Source organism: Ornithorhynchus anatinus, chromosome 5, assembly GCF_004115215.2.
Source record: "Ornithorhynchus anatinus isolate Pmale09 chromosome 5, mOrnAna1.pri.v4, whole genome shotgun sequence".
NCBI classification, from domain to species: domain Eukaryota; kingdom Metazoa; phylum Chordata; class Mammalia; order Monotremata; family Ornithorhynchidae; genus Ornithorhynchus; species Ornithorhynchus anatinus.
The window spans coordinates 17,146,279-17,160,673 of NC_041732.1; the positions used below are offsets into that span (position 1 = coordinate 17,146,279).

Consider the following 14,395-nt stretch of genomic DNA (forward strand, 5'->3'; position numbering starts at 1 on the left):
GGGATCAGAACCCAGGTCCTCTGACTCCCAGGCCCCAGGCTCTATTTTTTGATAGTGACATGATTGGATTTAGCATGAACTTAGGGAGAGAGGGAGTCTATGCAGTAACTGCAACTCTGTGAAAAATTATTATTTTTCTCTTCACCAGAGAGACTGAATATCGTGGGGCTCATTACCTGAATCCCAGCTCCGCCACTTGTCAGCTGTGTGACTGTGGGGAAGTCACTTCTCTGTGCCTCGCTTACCTCATCTGTAAAATGGGGATTAACTGTGAGCCTTCCGGGGGACAACCTGATTACCCTGCATCTCCCCCAGCGCTTAGAACAGCGCTCTGCACATAATAAGCGCTTAACAAATACCAACATTATTATTATCTCAGCGATCCGATACGCGCCCGCTCAGGCTGGGCCGGGTTTTGTGACTCAGAGGCAAACACAACCCTACACACAACCGTAGACGGAGACACAAACAAACCTACGAATTTTGAAACACGAGTAGGTGCTCCCAATGTCCCAAACCAGTGGGCAAAGCTTAGAGAGGCAGCGTGGCCTAACGGATAGAGCCCGGGCCTGGAAGTTTAGAAAGACCTGGGTTCATTCAATAGTATTTATTAAGCACTTACTATGTGCAGAGCACTGTACGTAAGCGCTTGGAACGTACGATTCGGCAACAAATAGAGACAATCCCTGCCCAATGACGGGCTCACAGTCTAATCAGAGAAGCGGCGTGGCTCAGTGGAAAGAGCCCCGGCTTGGGAGTCAGAGGTCACGGGTTCTAATCCGGGTTCTGCCGCTTGTCAGCTGTGTGACTTTGGGCCAGTCTCTTCACTTCTCTGGGCCTCAGTTCACTCATCTGTCAAATGGGGATGAAGATCGTGAGCCCCACGTGGGACAACCCGATCTCCTTGTATCCCCCTCCAACGCTCAGAACAGCGCTTTGCACATAGTAAGGGCTTAACGAATACCATCATTATTATTAATCTGCTAATCCTGGCTCCGCCACTTGTCTGCTGTGTAACCATGGGCAAGTCATTTCACTTTTCTCTGCCTCAGTTCTCCTGTTCTCCCTCCTTCTTAGACAGGGAACTCCATGTGGGACAGGCACTGTGAGCGACCTGATTAACTCCTAACTACCCCAGCACTTAGAACAGTATTTAACACATAGTAAGCGCTTAATACATACCATAAAAACAAATACCATTTTTAATATGGTTTTTGGTAAACACTTGAACGTACTAAATGCCGGGTACATGCGAGCTAATTGGGTTGGACAGAGATCCTGTCCCACGTGGAGCTCACGGTCTTAATCAGCGTGGCTCAGTGGAAAGAGCCCGGGCTTGGGAGTCAGAGGTCATGGGTTCTAATCCCGGCTCTGCCACTTGTCAGCTGTGTGACTGTGGGCAAGTCACTTAACGTCTCTGTGCCTCATTTACCTCATCTGTAAAAAGGGGATGAAGATCGTGAGCCTCACGTGGGACAACCTGATGACCCTGTATCTTCCCCAGCGCTTAGAACAGTGCTCTGTACATAGTAAGCGCTTAAGAAATACCAACACTATTATTATTATTATTATTATTATTATTATTAATCCCCACTTTGCAGATGAGGTCACTGAGGCCCAGAGAAGTGAAGTGACTTGCCTGAGATCATACAGCAGATAAGTGGCAGAGCGGAATTAGAACCCAGGGCATTCTGCCTCCCAGACCCGTGCTCTATCTACCAGGCTATTCCGCCTCCCTGGGCAAGTCACTTCACTTCTCTGTGCCTCAGTTCCCTCATCTGTTAAATGGGGTTTAAGACTGTGAGCCCCATGTGGGACAGGGACCGTGTCCAACCCGATCACCTTGGATCCAGCCCGGCACATAATAAAGTGCTAGGCACGCTGTAAGCATTTAATAAATACCACTGGGAAAAAAATGTAGTTTTCACTTCTACCTAATGGGCATCTTGACTTTAAACTGGAGTCAGAATTCACTCCCATCTCCAGGTCTCCCACGGAGTCACCTCCAAACTCACTCAAACGCCCTCCGACTGTCTGCCTACTTCCACAAGACCTGCTCTCTGAGGTCTGGCATTTCATCACCTTCCCCTCAGCTCAGTCCAGATCAAACCTTGTGTCACGAAATGCAATTTCTGTGATAACTGTTGACTTCCCCTCTTTCCTCCTCCTGAGGTGGAGGGAGGATGAAAGTTTGCTCTGGGGCAAAAAGTCCCGCTTTGGAGCTGCTCGGCACAACACAACACACCCCTAACCTACAAACTCTCACCCGCTCTGGACTGTAAGCTCCTTGTGGGCGGGGAATGGCTCTCTTTACTGTTGTATCGTCCTCTCCCAAGCGCTTGGTACAGTGCTCTGCGCACAGTGAGCACTCGATAAATACGACTGAACGGATGAAGAAGCACCACACGCCCTGCACGACTGCAAAACACACAAACTCATCATGCAAATACACTCAGCTTGCACAACCACACACCTTGCACACGCAAAGACACCTGAATCGTCACTAGCCTGTACCCATCCGCACACTGACTTGGTATATGCACTACACTGAAGGCTCGCTGTCAGGAGAGATGTCTACCAATTCTGTGGCTTTGTAATAATAATAATAATAATAATGTTGGTATTTGTTAAGCGCTTACTATGTGCAGAGCACTGTTCTAAGCGCTGGGGGAGACACAGGGTCATCGGGTTGTCCCACGTGGGGCTCACGGTTAATCCCCATTTTACAGATGAGGTAACTGAGGCACAGAGAAGTGAAGTGACTTGCCCACAGTCACACGGCGGCCAAGTGGCAGAGTCGGGATTCGAACCCAAGACCTCTGACTCCCAAGCCCGGGCTCTTTCCACTGAGCCACGCTGCATTAAGAGCTTACTCTGTGCTAAGCACCGTTCCGAGCGCTGGGGTTGATACAAGGTAATCGGGTTGTCCCCCGTGGGGCTCACAGTCGTCAACCCCATTCTCCAGATGAGGTCACGGAGGCCCAGAGAAGTGAAGTGACTTGTCTAAGGTGACACAGCAGGCAAGTGGCAGAGCCGGGATTAGAACCCACATCCTCGGACTCCCAAGCCACGGTGGACAGGGAACAACGTCTGCTAATTCTGTTGTACTGTACGCTCCCAAGTGCTTAGTACGGTGCTCTGCACACAGGAAACACTCGGCAAATACGCCTGAATGATGCCCTCAGCCACTGCAAACAGTGCTCTTCTAGATTGTTCGCTTGTTGTGGACAGGGAACACTACTGTACGCTCTTACTCTCTTAGCACAGTGCTCTGCACACAGTACATGCTCAACAAAAAGGGCTGATGGATTAAGCGACCTGTGGCAGGGAACGCGTCTGCCAACTCTATTATACTATACTCTCCTGAGCTCTCAGTACAGTGCTCTGCACACAATAAGCGCTCAATAAATACCACTGATCAAGCTCCTTGTGGACAGGGAACGTGTCCACTAAATCGACTGCACCGTCCCCCCTCCAAGCGCTTAGTACAGTGCTGCACGCAATTCGCCTTCAACCACGGCCTGTCGGACAGCGTGTGGGTCTGGGAGAAGGACCCGGATTCTAATCCTACCTCCGCCAGACGCCTGCTGCGTGACCTTGGGCGCTTCACTTCTCCCTCTGGACTGTAAACTCGTTGTGGGCAAGGAGTGTCTCTGTTTATGGTTGCATTGTACTCTCCCAAGTGCTTAGTACAGTGCTCTGCACACAGTCAGCGCTCAATAAATACGAGTGAGCGATTAAGCTCCTGGTGGACAGGATAATGATGGCATTTGTGTGACCGGCACTGTTTAATCTACTGCATTCGGCACGGCCAAGTGGCGAGAGCATGGGTTTGGCAGTCCGATGACGTGGGTTCTAATCCCGAATCTGCCACTTTTCTGCTGTGTGACCTCGGGCAAGCCACTTCACTTCTCTGGGCCTCAGTTTTCTCATCCGTAAAATGGGGATGGAGACCGTCGGCCACCTCGTATGTCCCCCAGCGCTTAGGCCAGTGGCACCTACTAAGCGCTTAACCGACACCCTAATTACCAAATGCCGTCATTATGATGGTCGTTCACTTGCCTGGGCCTCAGTTTTCTCCTCTGTAAAGTGGGGATGGAGACCGTCGGCCCCCCGTGGGGCCACCTCGCATCTCCCCCAGCGCTTAGCCCAGTGGCACCTCCTAAGCGCTTAACCCCATAATTACCAAATGCCGTCATTAGGATGCTTGTTCACTCCTCTGGGCCTCAGTTCCCTCATCTGCAAAATGGGGGTGAAGACGGTGAGCCCCACGTAGGACGCAACGCGATAAGCTTGTCTCCACCCCAGCGCTTAGCACAGTGCCTGGAACATGGTAAGCGCTTAATAAAATGCCATAATTCTTCTTCTTCTTGATTGACTGATCGATCCGCGACCGGATGGATGCTTTCCATAACGAGAGACTCCCCCGCCCCCCCCCCCCCCCACCGAGGACGAGACGGATGACGGATTCCCACCCTCCCCAATTTGGGGGTCCCCCCGGCCCCCAGCCCCCCTACCTGGCTGGCTTTGTGGAATTGCTTCTTCAGTCCGGCCACTGACATCCTGAGCTGCTCCGGGGGCTGGGCGGACCCCGGTCCCCCTCCCCCAAAAGCCCCCCCAAACCCGGGGGGCAGGGACGGGCGCGGGGGCGCGGCTGCCTCCAGGCCCGTGCCCGGCCCGCCTGCGCGCTCCCAGCCGCGCGCGCCCCCCCCGCCACCGGCCCGCGCGCCCGCAGGCGCCCCGTCGCCCCGCCCCTCCCCCAACGGCCGCCGGCCGCCGCTCCCCCCAGCCAATAGGAAGGCCGGGTTCCAACGCCTCGGAAGCCCATTGGCCAAGGCGGGGCTCTATGCAGATGAGGCGGCGGGCGGCCGCCCACGCGGCGCGGTTGCGTTGGAGACGGGGAGGCGGTTGGAGGGGCCGTGGGGGGTCGCGCGCATCCCCCCGGGCCTCACGGCCCAGAAGCCCGTCAATCAATCAGTGGTGCTTATTGAGCGCTTACTACGGGCAGAGCACTGTACTAAGCTCCTTATGGGCAGGGTGATAATCGTGATAACCATGATCGTGCTAATGATGACGGCGATGATGATGACATGGAGAAAATAATAATAATAATTGTGGTTTTTGCTAAGAACTTACTATGTGCCGGGCACTGTACTAAGTAGTAATAATGTTGGTATCTGTTAAGCGCTTACTATGTGCAGAGCACTGTTCTGAGCGCTGGGGGAGATACAGGGTAATCAGGTTGCCCCTCGTGAGGCTCACAGTTAATCCCCATTTTACGGATGAGGGAACTGAGGCACAGAGAAGTGAAGTGACTTGCCCACAGTCACACAGCTGACACGTGGCAGAGCTGGGATTCGATCCCATGACCTCTAATTCCCAAGCCCAGGCTCTTTCCGCCGAACCACGCTGCTTATTGAGTGCTTACTACGGGCAGAGCACTGTACTAAGCTCCTTATGGGCAGGGTGATAATAATAATAACGATGATCATACTGATGATGACGACGATGATGATGACATGGAGAAAATAATAATAATTGTGGGTTTTGCTAAGAACTTAGTATGTGCCAGACACTGTCCTAAGTATTGGGTTGGATGCAAGTAACCTGGGTTGGACACCGTCCCTGTCATGCGTTCATTCGTTCAGTACTATTTATTGAGCGCTTACTATGTGCAGAGCACTGTACTAAGCGCTTGGAAGGTACAATTAGGCAACAGATAGAGACCATCCCCGCCCAATGATGGGCTCACGGTCTAATCGGGGGAGACAGGCGGACAAAAACAAAACAACATAATCACGATAAATAGAATCAAGGGGATGGACACCTCATTAACAAAATAAATAGGGTAATAAAAATATATATAAATGAGCACAGTGCTGAGGGGAGGGGAAGGGAGAGGGGGAGGAGCAGAGGGAAAGGGGGCTTAGCTGAGGGGAGGTGAAGGGGGAAAGAGGGAGAGAGCAGAGGGCGGAGGGGGAGCAGAGGGGGAGCAGAGGGAAAAGGGGAAGCTCAGTGTGGGAAGGCCTCTTGGAGGAGGTGAGCTCTCAGGAGGGCTTTGAAGAGGGGAAGAGAGGAGGTGAGGAGGGAGGGCATTCCAGGACAGCGGTAGGACATCCCACAGGGGGTTCACAGTCTTCATCCCCATTTTACAGATGAGCTAGCTGAGGCCCAGAGAAGTCAAGTGCAATCAATCATATTTATAGAGCGCTTATTGTGTGCAGAGCCCTGTAATAATAATAATAATGATGGTATCTGTAAAGTGCTTACTATATGCCAAGCATTGTACCAAGCGCTGGCTTGGATACAAGCACATAGGGTTGGACACGGTCCCTGTCCCACATGGGGCTCACGGTCTTCGTTCCCGTTTTACAGATGAGGTAACTGAGGTACAGAGAAGTGAAGTGGCTTACCCAAGGCAACACAGCAGACAAGCGGCGGAGCAGGGTTGAGAACCCAGGTGCTTCTGACTCCCAGGCCTTTGCTCTATCCACTAACCGTGCTGCTTCTCTGTGTTTGCTAACTGTGTTGTATTCTCCCAAGGGCTTAATACAGTGCTCTGTAAACCCTCAGTAAATACCACTGATTGATTGATTGATTGATTGATTGATTGAGGGAGTAAAATAGCACCCGAGCAAATAGTAGCCTAGTGGCCAAAGGGTACCTGGCCTCTCTGCTCCTTCCTATCCTCAAAGAAAACGCCAGAAAGTCACATCAGCAAGTAACGTCAGCTCACACACATGGCAAAGTGGCACTGCCCTCCTCGGGAAGCAGTGCAGCCTAGTGGATAGAGCACGGGCCTGGGAGTCAGAAGGACCTGGGTTCCAATCCCGGCTCTGCCACTTGTCTTGGTGACCTAGGACAAGTCGCTTAACTTCTCCAGGCCTCAGTTCCCTCACCTGTAAAATGGGGATGAAGTCTGTGAGCCCTCTGTGGGACAGGGACTGTGTCCAACCTGATTAACTTGTATCTACCCCAGAGCCTGGCACATAATAGGCACTTTAAAATAAAATAAAATAAAAAAATAAGGGAGCAGGAAAACACACCTGTACTAGCCACCCATCCCGGAACATGGTCGACCTCTCCAGAATGATCAGTTGTCCTGTTCTTTTCTCTCACTAGAGAGACCAGTCATTCTGAATCTACCTACTGCTCCCTAGAACCTGTAGATGCCGAGGGAGGGGATGCAGAAAGGGAAACAGCGAGGTGGGGAGGGGAAGGAGTCAGGATTTCTCCTCCTTCTGGACCACTGACCAACCAGGAAGAAGCCAAGCCCTCTTCCATCCTTACTCCTCCTCTCCCACCCCAAACAGGTAGAAGTAGCCTTTCCAAAACTGAGATTACGAGGAACTCTTCGAATCACCGAATTTATTTAGGATGGTGGCAAGATTAGGGAGTTCCAGAAGTATCAAGGATCGTCGACTGGATGTACCTATTTTTTCACCCTCTACTGTTCGTTGAAATTTGGAAAATGTGCTTGTAATTGTCCCTCAGGCATTCTTTCTAGCGTCCAGTCCTTAGCTCTACAAGCATGAGAGGGTCAACCGAATGGCGACGAGGGTGAGGATGATGATCATGGCGAGGATGTTAATGACAATTATGATGAATAATAATAATTGTGGTATTTGTTAGGTGTTTACTATGTGCCAGGCACTGTACTAAGCGATAGGGTGGATACAAGTAGATCGGATTGAACATAGTCCCTGCCCACATCTCAATCCCTATTTTACAGATGAGGTAATTGAGGCCCGGAGAAGTTAAGTGACTTGCCCAAGTTTACACAGCAGACAAGCGTGAGGAGCAGCGTGGCGTAATGGTTAGAGCATGGGCTTGGGAGTCAGAAGGACCTGGGTTCTAATCCTGGCTCTGCCACTCGTCTGTTCTGTAACCTGGGGCAAGTCAATTCACTTCCTCATCTGTAATATGGGGATTAAGAGAGTGAGCTCCGTGTGGGATAGAGATCGTGTCTAACCTGATTATCTCCAGTGCTTAGAACAGTGCTTGGCACATAGTAAGCGCTTAACAAGTACCATAATTTTTATTATTGTTTACTATTAGGTGGCGGAGTGGGATTAGAATCCATGACGGTTCCCCCAGCCTGGGCTTCTTCAATCTGGCTACTTCTGGCAGGCAGTGAAATTAGGAAGACAGTCATGGATTCCAGCTCCAGTCAGAATTACTTCACGGCCTGGGTTAGGGAAGCTGTGTGGCATAGTGGAGAGAGCACGACACTGGGAGTCAGAATGTCATGAGTTCTAATCCCACCTCCACCATTTGTGTGCTGTGTGGCCTTGGGCCTCAGTTACCCCATCTGTAAAATGGGAAATAAGACGGTGAGCCCCATGCGGGATAGGCACTGGGTTCAACCCTATTTCATTCATTCAATTCAATAGTATTTATTGAGCGCTTACTATGTGCAGAGCACTGTACTAAGCGCTTGGAATGAACAAATCGGCAACAGATAGAGACAGTCCCTGCCGTTTGACGGGCTTACAGTCTAATCGGGGGAGACGGTTGCTTGTATCCACTCCAGCGCTTAGTACAGCGCTTGGCACATAGTAAGCAATTAACAAATACCACAATTATCATTATTATTATTACTGCTCCTCTATCCCACCGATCGGTCTCGCCGTTCCCAAGGCTGTTTTTGAATCCAAAGGACGGGGATTTCTAATTTTAGCCTTTAGGTGTCAGTGTTACTCCACTGTTATCATCACAAGCACTCATAATAATAGTAATAATAATAATGGGATTTGATAAGTGCTTACTATATGCCAAGCACTGTTCTAAGTGCTGGAGTAGATACAAGGTTATCAGGTTGTCCCACGTGGGGTTCACAGTCCTAATCCCCCTTTTACAGATGAGGGAACTGAGGCACAGAGAAGTTGAGTGACGCCCCAAATCACATAGATGACAAGAGGCGGAGCCGGGATTAGAATCCACAACCTCTGACTCCCAAGCCCGAAATCACATAGCTGACAAGAGGCGGGGCCGGGATTAGAATCCACAACCTCTGACTCCCAAGCCGGTGCTCCTTCCACTACGCTGCTTCCCCAAATCAACTACGCCCCGATTAGACTGTAAGCCCGTCAAACGGCAGGGACTGTCTCTATCTGTTGCCGACTTGTTCATCCCAAGCGCTTAGTACAGTGCTCTGCACATAGTAAGCGCTCAATAAATACTATTGAATGAATGAATATGCCAACTCCTTGCAACTCCACATGGGAAGCTTAAGCCTCATACCTGACTAGATGCAGATTGGCGGTCATTCGAGGCAGAATAATTAAAATCACCTTTCCCCCACCGTCCTTTAGTGTTGCTAAAAATGATTCTGGGAGATCGGATAATCTGTGGCCGATCAATCAGTGAAGCACCGTGCCCTAGTGGATAGAGGCATGGGCCTGGGAGTCAGAATCCCAGCTATTCCAGGCTCCACCCCTGCAAGTCACTTCATTTCTCTGTGACTCAGTTCCCTTATCCGTAAAATGGGTATTAAGACCATGAGCCCCATTTGGGACAGGGACTGTGTCCAACCCGATTTGCTTGTATCCACCCCAGCGGTTATTACAGTGCCTGGCCCATAGTAAGTACTTAACAAATACCACAAATTTTATCAATCAATCCATCAATTAATGGTATTTGCTGATCATTGTTCTAAATTCTCGGGAGATTATAATATAATAGATAGAACTGGCCTACATGATCCCTTCCTTCAAGGAACTTACAATCTATTTTTTTAAAATTTAATTTATCGAGTGCTTACTGTATACAGAATGCTGTACTAAGTGCTTGGGAGTGCACAGTGCAACAGATGATAGACACAATTCCTGCCCTTAGTGATTTTTACAGTCTAGGAGAGACAGACATTAATAGAAATTAATATATTAGGCTACAATATGTCTAGTGGGTCCTGGCCTGGTTTGGAGAGGAGGAGAGGACTTATCATGTGGCCAGATAAGCAGATAAGGAGGCCAGGGGATAGGACAAGAATCTGACTTTAACCCTAACTAAGCTCTTGGGAAAGTGACGGGGAACTAGAAAAATGAATAGATGCTGAATTAGATAGATCATTTCAGATCCACCGCAGATCAAGATCTGATCTTGCCTGGCCTATTAACTTTAGTGGGTCATCCCCAGAGAGGTAGACAGTAATAGCGATGACGGTATTTGTACTTATTCATTGTACTTATTCATTCAATATTCAATAGTATTTATTGAGCGCTTACTATGTGCAGAGCACTGTCGGCATCAGATAGAGACAGTCCCTGCCGTGAGACGGGCTTACAGTCTAATCGGGGGAGTCGGACAGACAAGAACAATGGCAATAAATAGAGTCAAGGGGAACAACATCTGGTAAAAACAATGGCAACTAAATAGAATCAAGGTGATGTACAATTCATTAACAAAATAAATAGGGTAAAGAAAATATATACAGTTGAGCGGACGAGTACAGTGCTGAGGGGACGGGAAGGGAGAGGGGGAGGAGCAGAGGGAAATGGGGGGAAAAGAGGGTTAAGCTGCGGAGAGGTGAAGGGGGAGTGGTAGAGGGAGTAGAGGGAGAAGAGGAGCTCAGTCTGGGAAGGCCTCTTGGAGGAGGTGAGTTTTAAGTAGGGTTTTGAAGAGGGGAAGAGAATCAGTTTGGCGGAGGTGAGGAAGGAGGGCGTTCCGGGACCGCGGGAGGACGTGGCCCGGGGGTCGACGGCGGGATAAGCGAGACCGAGGGACGGCGAGGAGGTGGGCGGCGGAGGAGAGGAGCGTGTGGGGTGGGCGGTAGAAAGAGAGAAGGGAGGAGAGGTAGGAAGGGGCAAGGTGAAGTAGAGCCTCGAAGCCTAGAGTGAGGAGTTTTTGTTTGGAGCGGAGGTCGATAGGCAACCACTGGAGTTGTTTAAGAAGGGGAGTGACATGCCCAGATCGTTTCTGCAGGAAGATGAGCCGGGCGGCGGAGTGAAGAATAGACCGGAGTGGGGCGAGAGAGGAGGAAGGGAGATCAGAGAGAAGGCTGACACAGTAGTCTAGCCGGGATATGACGAGAGCCCGTAGCAGTAAGGTTCCGTTTGGATGGAGAGGAAAGGGCAGATCTCGGCCATATTGTAAAGGTGAAACCGGCAGGTCTCGGTAACGGATAGGATGTGTGGGGTGAACGAGAGAGACGAGTCAAGGATGACACCGAGATTGCGGACCCGAGAGACGGGAAGGATGGTCGTGCCATCCCTGATGATAGGGAAGTCTGGGAGAGGACCGGGTTTGGGAGGGAAGATGAGGAGCTCAGTCTTGCTCATGTTGAGTTTTAGGTGGCGGGCCGACATCCAGGTGGAGACGTCCTGGAGGCGGGAGTAGATGCGAGCCTGAAGGGAGGGGGAGAGGACAGGGGCGGAGATGTAGATCTGCGTGTCATCTGCGTAGAGATGGATTAACTATGCATCTATTAACTAATATTAACTAATAGTAATTAACTATTACTATGCATTAAGCACTGTTCTAAGCGCTGAGGTAGATATAAGCTAATCAGATTGGCCACGGTCCTTGTCCCCCATGGGGCTCACACTCTTAATCCCCATTTCACCCAAGTGGTAACTGAGGTACTCGCCCGAGATCACCCAGCAGACAAGCGGCAGAGTCGGTATTAGTACCCAGGTCCTTCTGATTACCGGGCCCGTGCTCTAGCCTCAAGGCCGTGGTCCTTCTCAGATCTATGGGCTATCAGGACAGGTTCAATTTTAAGTGAAGCAGGAAGGACTGTAATCCCGTGACCGGGGCTTAATTGTCCCCAGGACCGTCTAGGACTTAGCCCTGAGATCTCTGAGTTAGAAATTCATGGAATTAAACTCTTTCACTCATTCATTCATGGAATTAAGCCCCTTCTTCAACTCTGCCATCTTTCCCGGCAGTTTTTCAAGAGGAGATCTCCTGCCTCCTCTTAAAATCCACTACCTCCTTCTGCGCCTCGGACCCCCTCCCATCACACTTTATCAAAGTACTTGCCCCCTCCTTTCTTTCCTTCCTGACCACCACCTTCAACTATTCACTCTCCAGTGCTTTCAAACATGCCCATCCTAAAAAATAAAACCCTTTCTTTACCCATTGGGTCCCTCCAGTTTTCACCCCAATTCCCTCCTACCATTCCTCTCCAAACTCTTTGAGTGAGTTGTAAGCACCCACTGTCTCGACTTAGTCTCTTATTACTATGGTATTTAAACACATCCTACGCGCCAGGCACAGCACCTTGGGCGGGAAACGTGCCTGCCGACCCAGTTATATCGTACTCTCCAAAACGCTTAGTACGGTGCACTGCACATAGAAAGCGCTCAATAAATACAACAGATTGAATCAAACTCAATCCATAATTGATGCAAGGGGGATGGAAAGTATAAGAATAGAAGAACAGAAATAGCAGTAGGGTACTTACTGAGCTCTTACTGTGTGTGAAACGCCGTGTTCAACATTAAGATGTATGGAAGATATTCAGATAAGAAACTAATCTACGTGGGTGAAGCAAACAAGAGGGTTACAAAACCTTGTTATCCTCTGCCACTGAAACTGGGGTGGGGTCTGGGCTCACCCCCAAACAATGAGAAGCAGCATTGCCTAGTGGTTAGAACAAGGATCTGGGAGTCAAAAGGACCAGGATTTTAGTCCCAACTTTGACCCTTGTCAGCTGGGTGGCCTCGGGAAAGTCATTTCACATTTTATTTCACTGTGCCTCAGTGACCTCCTCTGGAAAATGGGGATTAAGACCGCGAGCCCCACGTGGGACATAAACTGTGTCCAACCTGATTAGTGTGTGTCTACCCCAGCCCTTAGAACAGCGCCTGGCACATAGTAAGCTATCAACCACTGCCATTAATAATATAGAGCACCGTCCTGGGAGTCGGAAGGACCTGGGTTCTAATCGCGGCTCTGCCTCTTGTCTTCTGGATGACCTTGGGCAAAACCTTTCACTTCTCTGGGCCTCACCTCTCTCAATTATAAAATGGGGATAAAGTCTGTGAGCCCCATGGAGGACAGGAACTGTGTCCAACCTGATTAATCTTGTATCTACTCCAGCGCTTAGGACAGTACAGTGCTCTACACATAGTAAGCACTTAACAAATACCATAAAAATATCATATTAGCCTCAGGACGGTGGAGGCCCCCTTTGGCATCCACTAATGTCACCTTATTTTCCAAGCCATCAGCCTTAGAGCTGGCTCCATCGAGCCACATTTCTTTTTGCAGAATAATTGTTCTGTTGGCCCTGAAATTCCAAGCCTGTTTGAGTTTGCTGCTTCGGAATGAAAAGTGGTGATAGCTGAATGAAAGTAAGTTTCAGGAAAGCAGCGAGGACAATCGATTAATCTATCCATCAAAGATATTCACTGAGCGCTTACTACGTGTAGAGCACTGTACTAAATGCTTGGGAGAGTAGAATACAGCAGAATTAGCAGTCACGTTCCCTGAGCAGGACGAATTACAGTCTAGAGGAGGAGGCAGAGAATACTAGAAAAAAACAGCTAATTTACTTATTCTAGTGGAAAGGGTGCAGGTTTAGGAGTCAGAGGACCTGGGTTCTAATCCTTCCTCTGCCACTTGTCTGCTGTGTGATGTTGGGCAAGTCACTTCACTTCTCTGTGCCTCAGTTTCCTCAACTGTAAAATGGGGATTCAATATTTGTTGGCCCTCCTACTTAGACTATGAGCCCCCATGTGGGACAGGGATTGGGTTCAACCTGATTATCTTTTATCTACCCCAGCACTGAGTACGGTGACTGGTACCTACTAGGCGAATAACAATTACCGTTAAAAAAAGGTAGTATAGATCTCCTAATACAGGATGCTCTGCACACAGTAAGTGTTCAATAAATACCACCGATTAACTGATTGGTTGAGTGATTGTTTCCCAGATTCACAAACACAGAGAGGTATTTCCAGGCTAGAAAGAAAGCTCACCATTGCCATCCTTAGTAAGGGTCAATCAATCCATCAATCGAGGATGGTCGTTACTGATCACTTACTATATGCAGAGCACTGTATTAAGCGCTCGGGAGAGTGCAGTACAACAGAATTAGCGGACCTGTTCCCGGCTCAGAAGGAGCTTACAGTTTAAAGACGTTAATAGGAATAATTAATAGTATAATCAATGCCTTATTGTGGCAGGATAGTTTGTATATGCTAATGAAGCTTAGCGCTATGCCACTGATAGATAATCTCTCATCAACCTTACCCATAATAAAAAGGTAATCATCTGCTGTGTGACCTTGGGCAACTCATTTCATTCATTCATTCATTCATTCAATCGTATTTATTGAGCGCTTACTCTTTGCAGAGTACTGTACTAAGTACTTGGCAAAGTACAATGTAACAATAAGCAGACACATTCTCTGCCCACGGCAGCCTAGAGATGAGCTTTGGCCTCCGTT

At 49.4% G+C, this 14,395-nt stretch overlaps 1 protein-coding gene across 2 annotated transcripts in view; it reads right to left on the reverse strand.

Annotated features, from left to right (window-relative positions):
- Positions 1-4,668, reverse strand: part of SH3GL3 (SH3 domain containing GRB2 like 3, endophilin A3) — a 92,360-nt gene extending 87,692 nt beyond the window's left edge. Inside the window, exon 1 of one of the 2 annotated variants that reach the window (XM_029066721.2) lies at positions 4,518-4,668. In XM_029066721.2, the coding sequence (XP_028922554.1) occupies positions 4,518-4,562 (45 nt within the window). In that variant the 5' untranslated portion in view covers positions 4,563-4,668. The remainder of the gene's footprint in view (positions 1-4,517) is intronic. The other variant, XM_029066722.2, reaches the window with a different exon arrangement.
- Between the last annotated feature and the right edge of the window lie 9,727 nt (positions 4,669-14,395).